The sequence below is a fragment of the Anolis carolinensis genome, unplaced genomic scaffold (genome assembly GCF_035594765.1).
Source record: "Anolis carolinensis isolate JA03-04 unplaced genomic scaffold, rAnoCar3.1.pri scaffold_11, whole genome shotgun sequence".
NCBI lineage: Eukaryota > Metazoa > Chordata > Lepidosauria > Squamata > Dactyloidae > Anolis > Anolis carolinensis.
In genome coordinates, this window is record NW_026943822.1 from 2,455,887 (window position 1) to 2,473,489 (window position 17,603).

Genomic DNA, 17,603 nt, shown 5'->3' on the forward strand with positions numbered 1-17,603 from the left:
GTCTGAAAACAATCTGCTCTGGGGCAAGGTGCACATTCAAGCACTCAGGCAGCTCAGGGGAAAGGAGCAGAGTACCATTATTTACAGTAGAGTCTCACTTATCCGAGCTAAACGGGCCAGCAGAAGCTTGGATAAGCGAATATCTTGGATAATAAGGAGGGATTAAGGAAAAGCCTATTAAACATCAAATTAGGTTATGATTTTACAAATTAAGCACCAAAACTTCATGTTATACAACAAATTTGACAGAAAAAGTAGTTCAATACACAGTAATGTTATGTTGTAATTGCTGTATTTATGAATTTAGCACCAAAATATCACAATATATTGAAAACATTGACTACAAAAATGGCTTGGATTATCCAGAGGCTTGGATAAGTGAGACTCTACTGTACTTGATTTTAATGCTTGCCTTTTTTGGCTAAATGACATTGCCAAACTGAGGTGCACATTACATTCAATATGCTCGAGAAAATCCGGGTAGATTCAGCTAATTCCATCACAAGCCGCATAGACAGCTACTTAAAGAACAGCATCTTTATTGCAGTGTCTGAGCATGAAGCGTGCCATGCTTTGTGAAAGCAAAGCAGCCCATGGAATTGCTCCCTTCCTTCACAGAAGTACATCCAAGTATGAACTCTCAGTTGGTGAGAGTGATCAGGGCCTCCACCACGTTCCCCATGTGTTCCCGCAAACTGCGCTCTGCTGCCGCCCTGGAGATCTCCATCTCGTTCATCTGTAAGGAAAAAACCACAAGGAAAATGCATTCTTACCCGACACTGACAGAGCCGCCGAAACCCAGCCCAGTCCAAGCTAATTGCCACTGCTCTGCTCAACTCACAATCAACTCCAAATCCTCCTTCTTGATCGTAACTTTAGCCAGTTCTTTTTCCCTAAAATGGGAGAAAAGGATAAAACAGCATGGTGGCATTACCATTTTTTCAGAATAGGACTTCCATATCATTTTTTCAAATTAGAAGATTTTCAATGGTTATGTGAAGTCTTAGTTCAAAGCATAAAAAAGTAACAATTAATTAATCAATCTCCACCAGGATGGAGAGAAGATCCAAAATTCTTCTTGAGCTCCCTGCAGACCCCTCTGTGCCACCCTCAACACACATCTCTTGCCTGGTATTGGAAACAGACCCAGTCTTGTAGATCCTTGCACGACACTCTAAAGCACTGCCAACCCACCTTGAATCCTGCAGAATCCTGTGGTTTATGGTTTAGCGAAACCCAGGACCCCTCTGGCTGTGACGGTGGAAGGCCCCCTCCCTAAACAGCAAATCCCACGATTCCACAGGAGACAGTCAGAGGATTTAAAGTGGTGGAGCATGATTGCCTCCCTTGTCATATTTGAAGCAGAGCTGGGAAAAACCCTGCTTTCAGTCTCTTTGGGGTAGGAGGAGGGCCAGGCTGCTTTATTACTAATTTTTGTATTTGCTTTGTTTTAAATTGTTAGGAGATGGTGTGGTTGTGAGCAGTCTTGAGTCCCTATGGGTTAGAAATGAGGGAAATAATAATAATAATAATAAGGAGAGAATGCTTCTGGAATATGGCCATACAGCCTGGAAAACTCACAGCAACCCAATAACAATAACTTCCTGCTGCTTTAGAGGCTGGGATGTTACATCGTGTTGCTATGAGATGTTGTGGTTGTGAGCAACCTTGAGAAAGGCGGGAAAAACAAAGACTGAGCCTGCCTCACCGTTCCTGCTTGGCCTTCTGCTCCCGGGAGCGCCGGTCTCCGATCACGGACATGGCCTGCAAGGGAAGGGCAGAGCTTAGAGCGTGAAGCGGGGAAAGAGCGGCCCTCCCACCCCCTTTTTTTTGGTGTCAGGAGCGACTTGAGAAACTGCAAGTCGTTTCTGGTGTGAGAAAATTGGCCGTCTGCAAGGACGTTCCCCAGGGGACGTTGCCTGGATGTTTTGATGTTTTTACCATCCTTGTGGGAGGCTTCTCTCATGTCCCCGCATGGAGCTGGAGCTGATAGAGGGAGCTCATCCGCACTCTCCCCGGGTGGGATTCGAACCTGGCAGCTTTCAGGTCAGCAACCCAACCTTCAAGTCACAAGGCTTTAACCCACCAAGGGCTCCTTCAGCCAGTTTAGGAATGGTAAAAAAGGTAAAAGGTTTCCCCTGATGTTAAGTCCAGTCGTGTCCGACTCTGGGGGTTGGTGCTCATCTCCATTGCTAAGCCGAAGAGCCGGGGTTGTCCGTAGACACCTCCAAGGTCATGCGGCCAGCACGACTGCATGGAGCGCCGCTAGGAATGGTAAGATCTCAAAAACACCTGGGTGACGCGAGGTTGGGAGCCACACTGGGGTAGCCTTGGACTGCACCCATCCCTTAGAACAGGGGTCCCCAAACTTTTCAAATGGGGCCAGTTCACGGTCCCTAAGTCCATTGGAGGGCCGGACAATAGTATTTTTTAAAATAACGATGAACAAATTCCTATGCACACAGCCCATAGCTTATTTTGAAGGAAAAAAAACAAAAACAAAATGGGAACAAATACAGCCTCAATGTTAATAATAATAAGGTAAAGCTAAAGGTTTCCCCTGACGTTAAGTCCAGCCATGTCTGACTCTGGGGGTTGGTGCTCATCTCCATTTGTAAGCCGAAGAGCCGGCGTTGTCTGCAGACACCTCCAAGGTCATGTGGCCATTGGCCGCCGGAGCAGTACCTATTGATCTACTCACATTGGCATGTTATCGAACTGCTAGGTTGGCAGAAGCTAGAGCTAACAGCAGCCGCTCATGCTGTTAATAACAACCATCATCATTATTGAAATAATAAAGATGGTTGCAAGAGACCCCATGGACCATTAGTTCAACCTCCTTCTGCCTTTGTGCACCAAAAGCACAAACAAAACACCCTGACAGATGGCCACCCAGCCTCAATGTTGATAATAATACAGTAGAGTCTCACTTATCCAAGCTAAACGGGCCGGCAGAAGCTTGGATAAGTGAATATCTTGGACAATAAGGAGGGATTAAGGAAAAGCCTATTAAACATCAAATTAGGTTATGATTTTACAAATTAAGCACCAACACATCATGTTATACAACAAATTTGACAGAAAAAGTAGTTCAATACGCAGTAATGTTATGTAGTAATTACTGTATTTACTAATTTAGCACCAAAATATCATGATATATTGAAAACATTGACTATAAAAATGGCTTGGATTATCCAGAGGCTTGGATAAGCGAGGCTTGGATAAGTGAGACTCTACTGTAATATTTTTTGTGTGTGTCAGGAGCGACTTGAGAAACTGCAAGTTGCTTCTGGAGTGAGAGAATGGGCAGTCTGCAAGGACGTTGCCCAGGGGACATTGCCTGGATGTTTTGATATTTTTACCATCCGACTGTGGAATTCATTGCCCACTGAGATCAGGCAAGCCCCCACCTTGTTAGCCTTTAAGAAAGATCTAAAAACATGGCTTTTCCGATGTGCCTTTGGGGAGTAAATGTAATATAGCACTCTGGTTATTCCCCTTGGATTTTATCCTTTAGACTGCTTCACCATTTTATATCCCTGTTCCCTTATTCCTATGTCTCTCTGTCTCGAGTTTTTAATTAAGTGTTCATGTGGCCTGCCCTGGTTTTCATTGTTTTCTCTGATTTGTGTTGTAATATATATGATGATTTTGCATTGTTATATTGTGTTATGATTTGCTGTTTTATTTTGTTATATTGTATGGTGTCTGGGCATGGCCCCATGTAAGCCGCCCCGAGTCCCCATTGGGGAGATGGTGGCGGGGTATAAATAAAGTTTTATTATTATTATTATCCTTGTGGGAGGCTTCTCTCATGTCCCCGCGTGGAGCTGGAGCTGACAGAGGGAGCTCACCCGCGCTCTCCCCGGGTGGGATTCGAACCTGGCAGCCTTCAGATCAGCAACCCAACCTTCAAGTCACGAGGCTTTAACCCACTGCGCCACCGGGGCTCATCCTCCTCCTCACCGTCTCGAGGTTGGAGCTCTGGATCTCCTTCTCCTCGGCGTAGTCGGTGACGCGCTCCAGGTCGGCGGCGCCGCTGTCGTGCTTGCGGGGCTTCTCGGCCGCCCGGCCCCCGGCCCCGTCCCCGCCGCCCGCAGAGCCATTGGGCTCCGCTTCCAGCTCCAGCTCCACATCGCCTTCGGCCGCCATTGCTCTCCGGCTCTGCCGCTTCCGCTTCCGCTTCCGCGGAGAGACGCGACTCCAGAGCCGCGTGCCGAGGCGCCGCCCCCTAGCGGTTGCGGACGGGACAGGCTGGGCCAGGCGCCTGGGCAGCGGCGACGGCGGCACTGTCCCGCGGGCGCCCCCTGGCGGGGATGGCGAGGTTGCAGGATTTCTGTTCCTGGCTCATTAATCTCATTTCCTAATTGGTTCTATCGTAAACACATGGGAAAGGTTTAGTACAATGCACTAGTTCCATCTTGTCTCCTGTGCCATAGCAACATATGTTAATTGCTGTGCCCAGCCACGCGTTGCTGTGGCATTTTCTGGTGGTGTTGGTGAGAAATTGTTGAGTTAGTGGTGGTATTGAATGTCTGTTGTATGGTAGTCTTTATGTTTAGTATGCACACTGAAGTGGATTATATGGCAGTGTGGAGTCAAGATAATCCAGTTCAAAGCAGATAATATAAGATTCTAAATGGGTTATATAGCTGTGTGGAAGGGCCTTGAGTCTACACTGCCATATAATCCAGTTCAAATCTGATAATCTGTGAAAAAGGCCTAAGTGAGGCCTAACTGTGCCTGTCCCCTGGGCTGAGTAGGTTGCTAGGAGACCAAGTGGGCGGAGCTTAGCCTTCAAACTGGCAGCAATTGGATAAAAACTATTATTCCTCTCCCTGTAATTAGGACTTTATTTTTCTTTTCTTTTTGTTGTATCAACCTAGAGCCGTGAATGATGGGTTGTGTTGTCAAATTTCGAGGTCTGTAGTTTTGTTGTTTTGTTCGCTGCCCTGATGCCATCACCCTTTTATATATATAGATAGATAGATAGGCGTGTACAAGTTTAAATAAATAAATAGTACAATGTAGTAATGTAATGCTTATACTGCGCTTAAGCGGCTGAAGGGGAAAAGGAAGGGGCCTGAGGATGCCTGCCGTAGATGTGGGCGAAACGTCAGGAGAGAATGCTGCTTCTGGAACACGGCAACAACCCTTGGCGAGGACGGCACAAGAGGGAGCGGCGCGCCCTCTGGCGGCGGCGGCGAGGCTGCAGGCAGCGGTTCCCCAGGGCTCACGGGCCACCGTCGCTGCGGCCAATCCGGGCGCGGGGCTAATTGGCTTTGCGGGCTAATGCGCGTCCTTGTCTCCGGAGATGGTCTCGGCGGCGCTGGGCGGGCAGGCGGGCCCCGGAGGGCCCTGGGGCGGGTCCCGGCTGCTCAGCCCCCCGGAGGAAGAGGAGGAGGAGGAGGAGCCCCTGGCCCTGGCCCGCGCCCCGCCGCCACCGCCCCGCGCCTTCGCCGCCGGAGGAGCCATGCTGCCGGGCTGCTGCCAGGCCCAGGTGAGGGGCGGGGCCAGCGGGCGGGCGGGCGGGGGGCGGGGCCAAGGGGGCTGCCTGCAGAAGCTCCGCCCCCAAAAGGAGCCCCGGGGGGGTGGATGCCTTAGCTGGCAGAATTGACCTCTTGAATTAGGTAACAACAACAACAACAACAACAACAATAATAATGTATAATTATATAATGCTAGCTGTGCCCGGCCACGCGTTGCTGTGGCGAAGTCTGGTGGTATGGGAAATAAAGTACAGTAGAGTCTCACTTATCCAACACTCGCTTATCCAACGTTCTGGATTATCCAAGGCATTTTTGTAGTCAATGTTTCCAATATATCGTGATATTTTGGTTCTAAATTCATAAATACAGTAATTACTACATAGCATTACTGCGTATTGAACTACTTTTTCTGCCAAATTTGTTGTATACATGATGTTTTGGTGCTTAATTTGTAAAATCATATCCTAATTTGGTGTTTAATAGGCTTTTCCTTAATGCCTCCTTATTATCCAACATATTCGCTTATCCAACATTCTGCCGGCCCGTTTATGTTGGATAAGTGAGACTCTACTGAGCAATTGGTGGTAGTTAGGGTAAAGGGTAAAGGTTTTCCCCTGACATTAAGTCCATTATAAATGGGTTCTATAGCTGTGTGGAAGGGCCTTGAGTCTACACTGCCATATAATCCAGTTAAAATCTGATCATCTGTATTTTGTAGGCAGTGTGGAAGAGGCCTAAGTGAGGCCTAACTCTGCCTGTCCCCTGGGCTGAGTGGGTTGCTAGGAGACCAAGTGAGCGGAGCTTAGCCTTGTAACTGGCAGCAATGGGCTAAAAACAATTATTCTTCTCCCTGTAATTAGGACTTTATATTTCTTTTCTTTTTGTTGTATGAACGCAGAGGCATGGATGAGGGGTTGTGCTGCCAAGTTTAGTGTTTCTGGGATGTGTAGTTTTGTTGTTTTGTCCTAGGCCGAAATTTCATTACCCTTTTATATATATAGATATAAATATAATATAATAATATATAAATATAATAATGTAAATTTTATGTATGTATGTATGCATACATGTATGTATGTATGTATGTATGGAGCCCCGGTGCGTTAAAGCATTGAGCTGGAGACCGAAAGGTCCCAGGTTCAATCCCCGGGAGCGAAGTGAGCGCCCGCTGTTAGCCCCAGCTCCTGCCAACCTAGCAGTTCGAAAACATGCCAATGTGAGTAGATCAATAGGTACTGCTCCGGCGGGAAGGTAACGGCGCTCCATGCAGTCATTCTTGCCACATGACCTTGGGAGGTGTCTATGGACAACGCCGGCTCTTCGGCTTAGAAATGGAGATGAACACCAACCTCCGGAGTCGGACACGACTGGGCTTAACGTCAGGGGAAATGTGAGTAGATCAATAGGTGCTGCTCCAGCGGGAAGGTAATGGTGCTGCATGAAGTCATGCCAATGGCCACATGACCTGGAGATGTCTACGGACAACGCCGGCTCTTCAGCTTAGAAATGGAGATGAGCACCAACCCCCAGAGTCAGACATGACTGGACTTAACATCAGGGGAAAACCTTTTAACCTATGTATGCATGTGTGTGTATATAAAAAGGTAAAGGTAAAAAGGCATGACTGCATGGAGCGCTGTTACCTTCCCATCGGAGCGGTACCTATTGATCTACTCACATTGTCCGTAGACACCTCCAAGGTCATGTGGCCACTGGCATGACTGCATGGAGTGCCGTTACCTTCCCATCGGAGCAGTACCTATTGATCTACTCGCATTGTCCGTAGACACCTCCAAGGTCATGTGGCCACTGGCATGACTGCATGGAGCGCGGTTACCTTCCCATCGGAGCAGTACCTATTGATCTACTCGCATTGTCCATAGACACCTCCAAGGTCATGTGGCCACTGGCATGACTGCATGGAGCGCGGTTACCTTCCCATCGGAGCGGTACCTATTGATCTACTCGCATTGTCCGTAGACACCTCCAAAGTCATGTGGCCACTGGCATGACTGCATGGAGCGCGGTTACCATCCCATCGGAGCAGTACCTATTGATCTACTCGCATTGTCCGTAGACACCTCCAAGGTCATGTGGCCACTGGCATGACTGCATGGAGCGCGGTTACCTTCCCATTGGAGCGGTACCTATTGATCTACTCATATTGTCCGTAGACACCTCCAAAGTCATGTGGCCACTGGCATGACTGCATGGAGCGCGGTTACCTTCCCATCGGAGCGGTACCTATTGATCTACTCGCATTGTCCGTAGACACCTCCAAAGTCATGTGGCCACTGGCATGACTGCATGGAGCGCGGTTACCATCCCATCGGAGCAGTACCTATTGATCTACTCGCATTGTCCGTAGACACCTCCAAGGTCATGTGGCCACTGGCATGACTGCATGGAGCGCTGTTACCTTCCCATCGGAGCGGTACCTATTGATCTACTCACATTGTCCATAGACACCTCCAAGGTCATGTGGCACTGGCATGACTGCATGGAGCGCTGTTACCTTCCCATCGGAGCAGTACCTATTGATCTACTCGCATTGTCCGTAGACACCTCCAAGGTCATGTGGCCACTGGCATGACTGCATGGAGCGCGGTTACCATCCCATCGGAGCGGTACCTATTGATCTACTCACATTGTCCATAGACACCTCCAAGGTCATGTGGCACTGGCATGACTGCATGGAGCGCTGTTACCTTCCCATCGGAGCGGTACCTATTGATCTACTCACATTGTCCGTAGACACCTCCAAAGTCATGTGGCCACTGGCATGACTGCATGGAGCGCTGTTACCTTCCCATCGGAGTGGTACCTATTGATCTACTCGCATTGTCCGTAGACACCTCCAAAGTCATGTGGCCACTGGCATGACTGCATGGAGCGCGGTTACCATCCCATCGGAGCAGTACCTATTGATCTACTCGCATTGTCCGTAGACACCTCCAAGGTCATGTGGCCACTGGCATGACTGCATGGAGCGCTGTTACCTTCCCATCGGAGTGGTACCTATTGATCTACTCACATTGTCCGTAGACACCTCCAAAGTCATGTGGCCACTGGCATGACTGCATGGAGCGCGGTTACCATCCCATCGGAGCGGTACCTATTGATCTACTCACATTGTCCGTAGACACCTCCAAAGTCATGTGGCCACTGGCATGACTGCATGGAGCGCTGTTACCTTCCCATCGGAGCGGTACCTATTGATCTACTCACATTGTCCGTAGACACCTCCAAGGTCATGTGGCCACTGGCATGACTGCATGGAGCGCTGTTACCTTCCCATCGGAGCGGTACCTATTGATCTACTCACATTGTCCATAGACACCTCCAAGGTCATGTGGCCACTGGCATGACTGCATGGAGCGCGGTTACCATCCCATCGGAGCGGTACCTATTGATCTACTCACATTGTCCATAGACACCTCCAAGGTCATGTGGCACTGGCATGACTGCATGGAGCGCTGTTACCTTCCCATCGGAGTGGTACCTATTGATCTACTCATATTGTCCGTAGACACCTCCAAGGTCATGTGGCCACTGGCATGACTGCATGGAGCGCGGTTACCATCCCATCGGAGCGGTACCTTTTGATCTACTTGCATTGTCCGTAGACACCTCCAAGGTCATGTGGCCACTGGCATGACCGCATGGAGCGCCGTTACCTTCCCGCCGGAACAGTACCTATTGCTCTACTCACATTGGCATGTTTTCGAACTGCTAGGTTTGCAGAAGCTGGAGCTAACAGCAGACGCTCACTCTGCTCCCCGGATTCAAACCTGTGACCTTTCAGTCCGCAAGTTCGGCAGCTCAGCACTTTAACACGCTGCACCACGGGGGGCTATGATTCTAGCTGCTCACAAATGAACCAAGGGCGCATGGGCTCCTTGCTTCCCTCCCAGGCCTTTGGAGACCGTTCCCTGTCAGCATCCCATGTTCTCAATGCTGGACTACAGTTCCCATCACTCTTGCTGCTGGTGGGCCTTTTTGGGCACCCAAATGGGAGTCCAGCATGGGATCTGATGCAGCCAGGCCTTCACAGAAATAATAAACCATTAAGTGTAAGAGAAGGAGCTGCGTGCCTGAGTCAATTAGCGGAGAGGCTAATCCCCGGGATCTCTCTCTCTCTCTCTCTTGCGGGGCAGATCATGGCCGTAATCCGCACGTGGGGCCTGGCACCCGACCCTTGAGGGCGGCAGGGGACTCCGCGTTGTGGGAAGGAGGTCAATGCTGCAGGGTCAGGTGGGAAGAAGGAAAAGCGGACCAGAAAGAAGGCAGGAAGGAGACCCCAAGAAGGGGCTGAAGTTTCAGAAGAAAGTTTTCAGAAATGGGTCATGCAGGCCTGGGCAAACTTCAGCCCTCTGGGTGTTTTGGACTCTAACTCCCACAATTCCTAACAGCCGGTAGGCTGTTAGGAATTGTGGGAGTTGGAGTCCAAAACACCCAGAGGGCTGCAGTTTGCCCAGGCCTGGGTGATAGTATTTCCAGGCAAAGTAATATGTACACTAACAAGATAGATATGCTGGATTTCGTATCAAAAAATCACAAGTCAAACACTTCCCAAGTGTCTAGGACTGTGTGATGTATTTTCGGATGATGCGCGCAGATCCCAGCAGGGTGGCCTTTTGCAGTTGGCAGATCGTAATTTTGTCAGTGTCTATTGTTTCCAAATGCCGGCTGAGATCTTTTGGCACGGCACCCAGTGTGCCCATCACCACCGGGACCACCTGCACTGGTTTCTGCCAGAGTCTTTGCAGTTCAATCTTGATGTCCTGATAGCGGCTGAGTTTTTCCTGTTGTTTTTCGTCAATGCGACTGTCACCTGGGATGGCGACATCAATGATCCAAACCTTTTTCTTTTCCACCACTGTGATGTCTGGTGTGTTGTGTTCCAGAACTTTGTCAGCCTGGATTCGGAAGTCCCACAGTATCTTTGCATGCTCATTTTCCAAGACTTTTGCAGGTTTGTGATCCCACCAGTTCTTTGCTGCTGGGAGGTGGCACTTGAGGCATACGTTCCAATGAATCATTTGGACCACATAGTTGTGCCTCTGTTTGTAGTCTGTCTGTGCAATTTTCTTACAGCAGCTGAGGGTATGATCAATGGTTTCGTCAGTTTCCTTGCACAGTCTGCATTTTGGGTCATCAGCTGATTTTTATAATAATAATAATAATAATAATAATATATTATTATTATTATTATTATTATTATTATTATTATTATGTTATATTGTTAGTAGATTTAAGGGTCGGGCCCTTCTTCTCCTCCTCCTTCTCGGTTGCAGATCTGCTGCTGCTGTGGGCCGGCCCCGTGCGGCCTGTGCTGCCCCTCCTGCCCCAGCATCAAGGCCTCCACCGGCACCCGCCTCCTCTACATGCTCTTCCACATCTCCGCCTGCGGATGCTGCTGCGTCATGCTCTCCCGCACCGTGGCCAAGGCCATCGAGGAGAACGTGAGTGGGTCCGGAGGGAGGTGGAGGAGCCACCGCGGAGGGTCCGTGGCGTATGTGTTCATACGTGTGCGCCACCTCTTCCTTCTCCCCAGGTGCCTTTTTACGCAGTGCTGTGTGAACACCTCCCGGGGGGCTCCGACTGCGACATCCTGGTGGGCTACTCGGCCGTCTACCGGGTCTGCTTCGGCACCGCCTGCTTCTACCTGGCCCAGGCCCTCTTCCTCCTCAACGTCAAGTCCAGCAACGAGTTCCGGGCCCTTCTGCACAACGGGTGAGGGAGGGGCAAAAGAAAGGAGGGAGGGCGCTTCCTGCCTTGGCACCTCCATCACTTTGAAATATTAAACATTAACTAAGTCGTTTTAATTACAAAAATGGGAGTCGAGCTCTGAAAGGGTTAAAATAGGCGCAATGACTCAGCAAAAGCTGCAGTTCAATCTAAGCAGGTAGACCTCAGTGTGAGAGAGGCCTCAGTGTGTGACGCTCCAGTGTGAAGGCTGCTGTGTGTAAAGCTACTGTGTGGGTTCGGTGTGAGAGGAGGCTCTGTGAGAGCGAAGCTGTTTATCTGCATGAGAAAGAAGCCCAGCGTGGAAGCAAAGAACTTTATTATTATTATTATTATTATTATTAAACTTTATTTGTACCCCGCTAGCATCTCCCGAAGGACTCGATGCGGCTTACAAAGGCCAAGGCCTCAACACACAATATAACAATACAAAACAAAAGGCAAATTAAAAACAATTAAAACAGTATAAGCAACAAGCAATAAACAATATGCTAAAACACAATAAAACTGGGCTGGGCCAGAGTAATGGGTACAAGATTAAAAGTGCTGATGTGACAGGTGATATATAAGGCTTCTAGGGCAAGTGCAGAGTGCGATATACGATCTTAGTTCTAATAAAGTGCTTATGGGACTTGGTATTGGAGATTTCCTATTAATTTATTTGTGTTATTATTATTAATATTATTATTTATTTACAGTATCTATATTCCACCCTTCTCACCACGAAGGGGACTCAGGGCGGATCACATCTATCTATATATATAAATGAGTGATGGCATCACGGCGACCAACAAAACAACAAATCTACAGGCCCCCAACCTCAAAATTTGACAACACAACCCATCATCCATGCCTCTAGGTTGATACAACAAAAAGAAAAGAAAAATAAAGTCCTAATTAGAGAGAGAGGAATAATTGCTTTTATCCAATTGCTGCCAGTTAGAAGGCTAAGCTCCTCCAACTTGGTCTCCTAGCAACCCAATAAAAAATAACAAACACTACAAAAATTAAAAAACACTAAAAATTAATACAATAAAATACCACAATAACAAAAAATAACTAAAAATTATACAAGAAAATAATAAAATATAATAAATTAAAAGATAACTTACAATAAAATTAATTAAAAAAATACAAATAACGTCAAATAAAAATTACACAACAATTTTTAACCAATACCACCACCACTTTGCCACAGCAACGCGTGGCCGGGCACAGCTAGTTACATATATAAGGCAAACATTCAATGCCTTATGAATTAGTCTCTTGTTTTAATATTGTATGTTTTTTGTATGCTTCTTGCTGATTTTAACGATCGTTTTATTGCTATTGATGTTTTACTGGTATAATTGTTTTCTTGTCGTGTTATTGATATTGATTGTTTTATCGGGCTTGGCCCCATGTAAGCCGCCCCGAGTCCCTTCGGGGAGATGGGGTGGGGTATAAAAATAAAGTTATTATTATTATTAACATAGAACAAAGACAGAGACAAAGGTAGGCCTCGAAATCATGACCTCTTGGTCAGAGTGATTTGTTGCAGCTGGCTGCTCACCAGCCTGCGCCACAGCCCGGGCCTTGAAAACACACAGCCCAGGTTATGGAAACCTTATTTTTGTAAACAGAACAACCGTATTATTTTGCTACAAAGCCTCCTAAGGAAGAGATAACATTGGTCTGTGTGTTTGTGTTCTTTTGATCACTTTGGGCTACTGGAGCTGGGCCATACTGTTACTATAAATTATACGTTTATGGAGGGTCTTTTGTTAAGAAGCCCACACGCCCAACAGCTGTGTCTGTGTTGCAGGTTCTGGTTCCTGAAATTCCTCATCCTGGTCGGACTGTGCGCAGCAGCCTTTTTCATCCCGGATCAGCGTTTCATCCAAAGTAATGAATCACGTATGCGCATGCTCATACTGCTGTCCACTCTCGGTAGAGCAGGTATAGGTAAGCTTCGTTTCTCCAGGTGTTTTGGACTCCAACTCCCACCATTCCTAACAGCCTCAGGCCCTTTCCTTTTCCCCCTCAGCCGCTTAAGCGGCTGAGGGGGAAAAGGAAGGGGCCTGAGGCTGTTAGGAATGGTGGGAGTTGGAGTCCAAAACACCTAGAGAACCCAAGTTAGCCCATACCTGCTCTACCAAGAGTGGACAGCAGTATGCAGTAGAGGAATGGGTTGTATGTGGGCACATGATGCTGGGAGCTGGGTGTGTATCTTTCCCTAAAAATGACCCAAATCACTTGATTTCTTGCCTGATGCCACCTTCCCCTAATGCACTGTCCTCGGCAGCCTGGCACCTGGTTGGCGTCTGCGGAGGGTTTGCCTTCATCCTGGTGCAGCTGGTGCTGATCACGGCCTTTGCCCACACCTGGAACAAGAACTGGTGAGACCTGGAGAAGGTGTTAAGTGTGGATGGGGAGGAGGAAGGGGACGGGGGTCCCAGCCTTGCTCTTGTCCCACCCTGCCAGGTTGACAGGGGCCGCCCAGGACAAGCGCTGGTACCTAGCCGTGTCCATGGCCACGCTGGGCTTCTACGCCGCCGCCTCCGCCGCCTTTGCCCTCCTCTACAAGTTCTACACGCACCCGGGTGGATGCAACCTCAACAAGGGCCTCCTGACGGTCAACGCGGGACTCTGCCTCCTCATGTCCTTCACCTCCATCACGCCCTGCGTCCGTTACAGTGAGTGAGGTTGGGGAGGATTAAGGGGTGCCTAGTCCCGTGTGTGGGCAGACGGGGGTCTCGGATGATGCCCTTTGCAGAGGCACTTGTCAGAGGATGATGGGGTGCAGAGTGGATTCCAAAAATTCATCATCCCGGTCTCACCTCCTTATCCAGACTGTCTTCCCTTGTGGAAAAACAGCACTGGTCAAACACACTCCAGCAGACGAGGGTTCGGTTGAAAATCCAACGGCAATAAATCTTTATTTACATAACTATATACAAATAGAGCAAATCAGTCCTTTCTCCGTGAGTGCTCACGCTGAAGCAATTCACACACACACACACAGGAAACTCCTCTGCATTCCACAGTCCAAGAAGGATGTCCCGGTCAAAACAAACTTGACCCCATTGGTCCTGTGATACGTCAGTCATAGCAGGTTCTCATTAACTCCATAACTACTGGAATGCCTTGCCAAAAACTAACACAGAAGGCATTTCTAACAACCCAGATTGATTTTAACATTTCACAGTACACAATACCCTGACAGCACTGACCCTCCCGCCCTTCCGGCAGGGCAGCCGCGCTCCAGCCCTTTGCAGGCCTCCATCATCTGCTGTTACGTCATGTACCTGACCTTCTCGGCGCTCTCCAGCCGGCCGCCGGAGAAAGGTGAGTGAGTGGGCCCTGGCCTTGACTGGCGGGAACAGGCCTGTTGCTGCTGCAAGCACTATCCATGACAAACCACTGCCCCTCTGCCCAGTGCAATACAGGGGCCAGAACCTCACCATCTGCTTCCCCGGCGTCAGCAAGGACGGCATGCAGACCGAAGACACTACAGTGGCTGTCCTGGGAGCAGCCTTCATGTACACCTGCGTCCTCTTTGCCTGGTGAGGAAAGAAGGGGGGTGGCTGGCACATATATCCTTACAACAACACCCAGAAGCACAGGGAGGGGGGTCTCCTCCAAGTAATCTCACCAACACAAAGGCTGCAACCCACACAACAAAGTTGACAGACCCAGTTTTTTGAACTGAACATGCCTACCTGTCTATATATATATAAAAGAGTGATGGCATCACGGCAGCGGACAAAACAACAAAAATAAACACCCCACAACCTCGAAAATTGACATCACAACCCCTCATCCATGCCTCTAGGTTTATACAATAAAAAGAAAAGAAAAATAAAGTCCTAATTAGAGGGAGAGGAATAATTGGTTTTATCCAATTGCTGCCAGTTAGAAGGCTAAGATCCTCTCACTTGGTCTCCTAGCAACCCACTCAGTCCAGGGGACCCTTTACCTTACCTACCACCAATTCCTCAATACTTTATTTCCCATACCATCATACTTCGCCACAGCAACGCGTGGCCGGGCACAGCTAGTATTTTATAATGTGTTTTATGAATACTGATGTAAGTTAATAATAATTTTTTAACTTATTTATATTGCACTGTATAATTTTTATATATGCGTTTTATTGTAAGCCGCCCTGAGTCCCCTGTTGGGTGAGAAGGGCGAGATATAAATATTGTAATAAATAAATAAGGTTCATCAGCCTCTAGCAGTTTCACCAATGTTGCTTCCAGCAACTAACCGATCCAGCCTCCAGCTACTTCTGCCACTTTCCCAAGTGATCCCACCTGTTGGCCTTCCTCTGAGCCAACCAATTAGACCTCCTCAGTTGAATGGCATCAGTCCTTAATTGCAGCCTAGCTAGAATAGTTTCTGGTTTGCTTCCTGAAGCCCCTGACTGTGCATCTCTATCTCCTTGGAGCTGCTGCTCCTGCTCTGCAGAGGTGCATTTCTCAGTATCAGGCTGCTCATTCTGCTGATCTATGTTTGCCCCTGACTCAGAGGCTGGGCCAAAGAGTCCTTCCCCTTGTAGGGCACGGGCTGGGTCTCATAATGACGTCTGTCCTGAGCGAAAAGAGCCTTCCTGGGAGGGGTTTGGGGGTGCTGCTCACCTTCTGGGTGGGTTCCTCTATGAACTGCAGCCAGCCTCTGGTCCCCCGGCTGCAGGGTTTCAAGTGCGGCCGATGCATAAACACCCTCGGCCTCACCCTTTTCCCTCCTCCAGCAATGAAGCCTCGCAGCTCGCTGGCATGTTTGGGCCCCTGTGGATGGTCAAGATCTACAGCTTTGAGTTTAAGGTGAGTTGGGGTGTGTGTTCCTTCTCTTCCTTTTGCCACACATTGATTCCCTTCAGCATCTTCTGTCGGGTGCGAATCTGCTTATATGTGCAACCTGTCCGGGGGTGAGGGGTCATCTTCAGGTGACTCTGTGCTTTCATTCATTCCCTGCAGAATCCCTCCTGCTGCTTCTGCTGCCCAGAGAAGATGGAGGAGGAGCTGGCAGGTGAGTGATGAAGGTCAGGGTTATTATTATAATATTTATATTTATTTATACCTTTTTTCTTTCCTTCCTCTCTGGGGCTCAGAGGCGGCCCTAGGTAATTTCGCCTTGTAGGTGGACCTAGTGGCTGCGCCCCCCACCCCAAAACTGCGCCCCCCCCAAGGCGCCGCACATACCTTCGGTGGTGGCGGCAGTGGGGACCATCGTCTCCCTCCTCGCCAAATGCGGAAGGCCTCAACTGAGGCCTAGCTCTTCTTGCGAGGTCTCTTGAGTTCGGCGAGGAGGGAGCCGATGGTCCTCGATGGCGCCCCCAGGGACAATGCGCCACAAGCAGGCGCTTACATTGGCCTCTATGTTGGGCTGGCTCTGCTGGGGCTCCCGCCCTCTAAGCCCTCCTCTCTTTTGTTGTTGTTTCTCTGGATCAGGCCAGGAGGCCTCCCTGGCGGGGCAGAAGGTCGTCCACAACGAACATGACCGGGTGGTCTACAGCTACTCCACTTTCCATTTCATCTTTTTCCTGGCCTCCCTTTATGTCATGATGACGCTCACCTGCTGGTTCAGGTAGGGCAGGAGCCACGCGGGAAGGAAGGAATGAAGGCAGGCTGGCTGGGGAGGCCACGTTCCCCCCACCCCACTGCCAACATAGGGTCTCTTTGTCACCCCACCTCCTGTTGTTTCCTTCTCAGCTACGAGAACGCCGAGCTGGAGACCACCTTCACGCATGGGAGCTGGTCCACTTTCTGGGTCAAAGTGGCGTCCGGCTGGGCCTGTGTCCTGCTCTATTTCTGGATCCTCCTGGGACCGCTCTGCCTCCCGGACTCGCGACCGCAAAAAGGCAGTCAACCCTTCCTGCGCATCATTCGGCGCCGGCGCCGCGCACTCCACCGCGTCGGTGTCGCCACGTAGCCCTGGCCCAAAACTCTGCCGCCTTTGCCTACTTTAGAGATTGCCCTGCGAGGGAAGACCGGGACTGACCCTGAGGCTTCCGAATAAGAGGCTGACATGACCTGGGACCTGTCACACATGCCGCACTGGACAGTGCGCCTACCGGACAGCCTCTATCCAGGATACAAGTGATATCACAGCACTCTAATTTTGTAGCGTGGCTCCATCTCAATCCTCACAACCTCGGAGGATGCCTGCCATAGATGTGGGCGAAACGTCAGGAGAGAATACTTCTAGAACATGGCCAGGCAGCCCGAAACATGGCCAGGCAGCCCGAAACCCTGTGATTAACTACAACATTCACACTGGCCTCCAACTGACAAAGAGTTCTTCTCTCACCCTGGACTTTCGACAGATATATATAAACCTTCTTTGCCTAGTTTATCCATGCCTCACAACCTCTGAGGATGC

At 49.3% G+C, this 17,603-nt stretch overlaps 2 protein-coding genes across 2 annotated transcripts; one reads left to right on the forward strand and one right to left on the reverse strand.

The window, feature by feature from the left end:
• Positions 1–522: 522 nt before the first annotated feature.
• Positions 523–4,189, reverse strand: hypk (huntingtin interacting protein K). The gene is made up of 4 exons (XM_003228921.4): positions 3,967–4,189; positions 1,709–1,764; positions 842–893; positions 523–736 (listed from the first exon to the last, which is right to left on the reverse strand). Exons 1-4 carry the CDS (start codon positions 4,150–4,152, stop codon positions 641–643), a joined length of 390 nt encoding a protein of 129 aa, XP_003228969.1. The 5' UTR covers positions 4,153–4,189; the 3' UTR covers positions 523–640.
• Positions 4,190–4,971: 782 nt separating this feature from the next.
• serinc4 (serine incorporator 4) lies at positions 4,972–17,448 on the forward strand. Its single transcript, XM_062963616.1, has 12 exons — positions 4,972–5,500; positions 10,787–10,954; positions 11,047–11,225; positions 13,042–13,121; positions 13,522–13,615; positions 13,701–13,912; positions 14,469–14,564; positions 14,656–14,782; positions 15,973–16,045; positions 16,199–16,250; positions 16,673–16,808; positions 16,934–17,448. Exons 1-12 carry the CDS (start codon positions 5,315–5,317, stop codon positions 17,151–17,153), a joined length of 1,623 nt encoding a protein of 540 aa, XP_062819686.1. The 5' UTR covers positions 4,972–5,314; the 3' UTR covers positions 17,154–17,448.
• Positions 17,449–17,603: the final 155 nt, after the last annotated feature.

Bases quoted from the DNA above. Each gene is read 5' to 3' on its own strand.
- hypk (XM_003228921.4), bottom strand. From the start codon at position 4,152: ATGGCGGCCGAAGGCGATGTGGAGCTGGAGCTGGAAGCGGAGCCCAAT. The intron at 894-1,708 runs GTGAGGCAGGCT...CTCCCATTTTAG, and splicing joins CAGAAGGCCAAGCAGGAACG to GGAAAAAGAACTGGCTAAAG. The intron at 737-841 runs GTGAGTTGAGCA...TTTTCCTTACAG, and splicing joins AGGAGGATTTGGAGTTGATT to ATGAACGAGATGGAGATCTC.
- serinc4 (XM_062963616.1), top strand. From the start codon at position 5,315: ATGGTCTCGGCGGCGCTGGGCGGGCAGGCGGGCCCCGGAGGGCCCTGG. The intron at 5,501-10,786 runs GTGAGGGGCGGG...TCTCGGTTGCAG, and splicing joins CGGGCTGCTGCCAGGCCCAG to ATCTGCTGCTGCTGTGGGCC. The intron at 16,046-16,198 runs GTGAGTTGGGGT...CATTCCCTGCAG, and splicing joins TCTACAGCTTTGAGTTTAAG to AATCCCTCCTGCTGCTTCTG.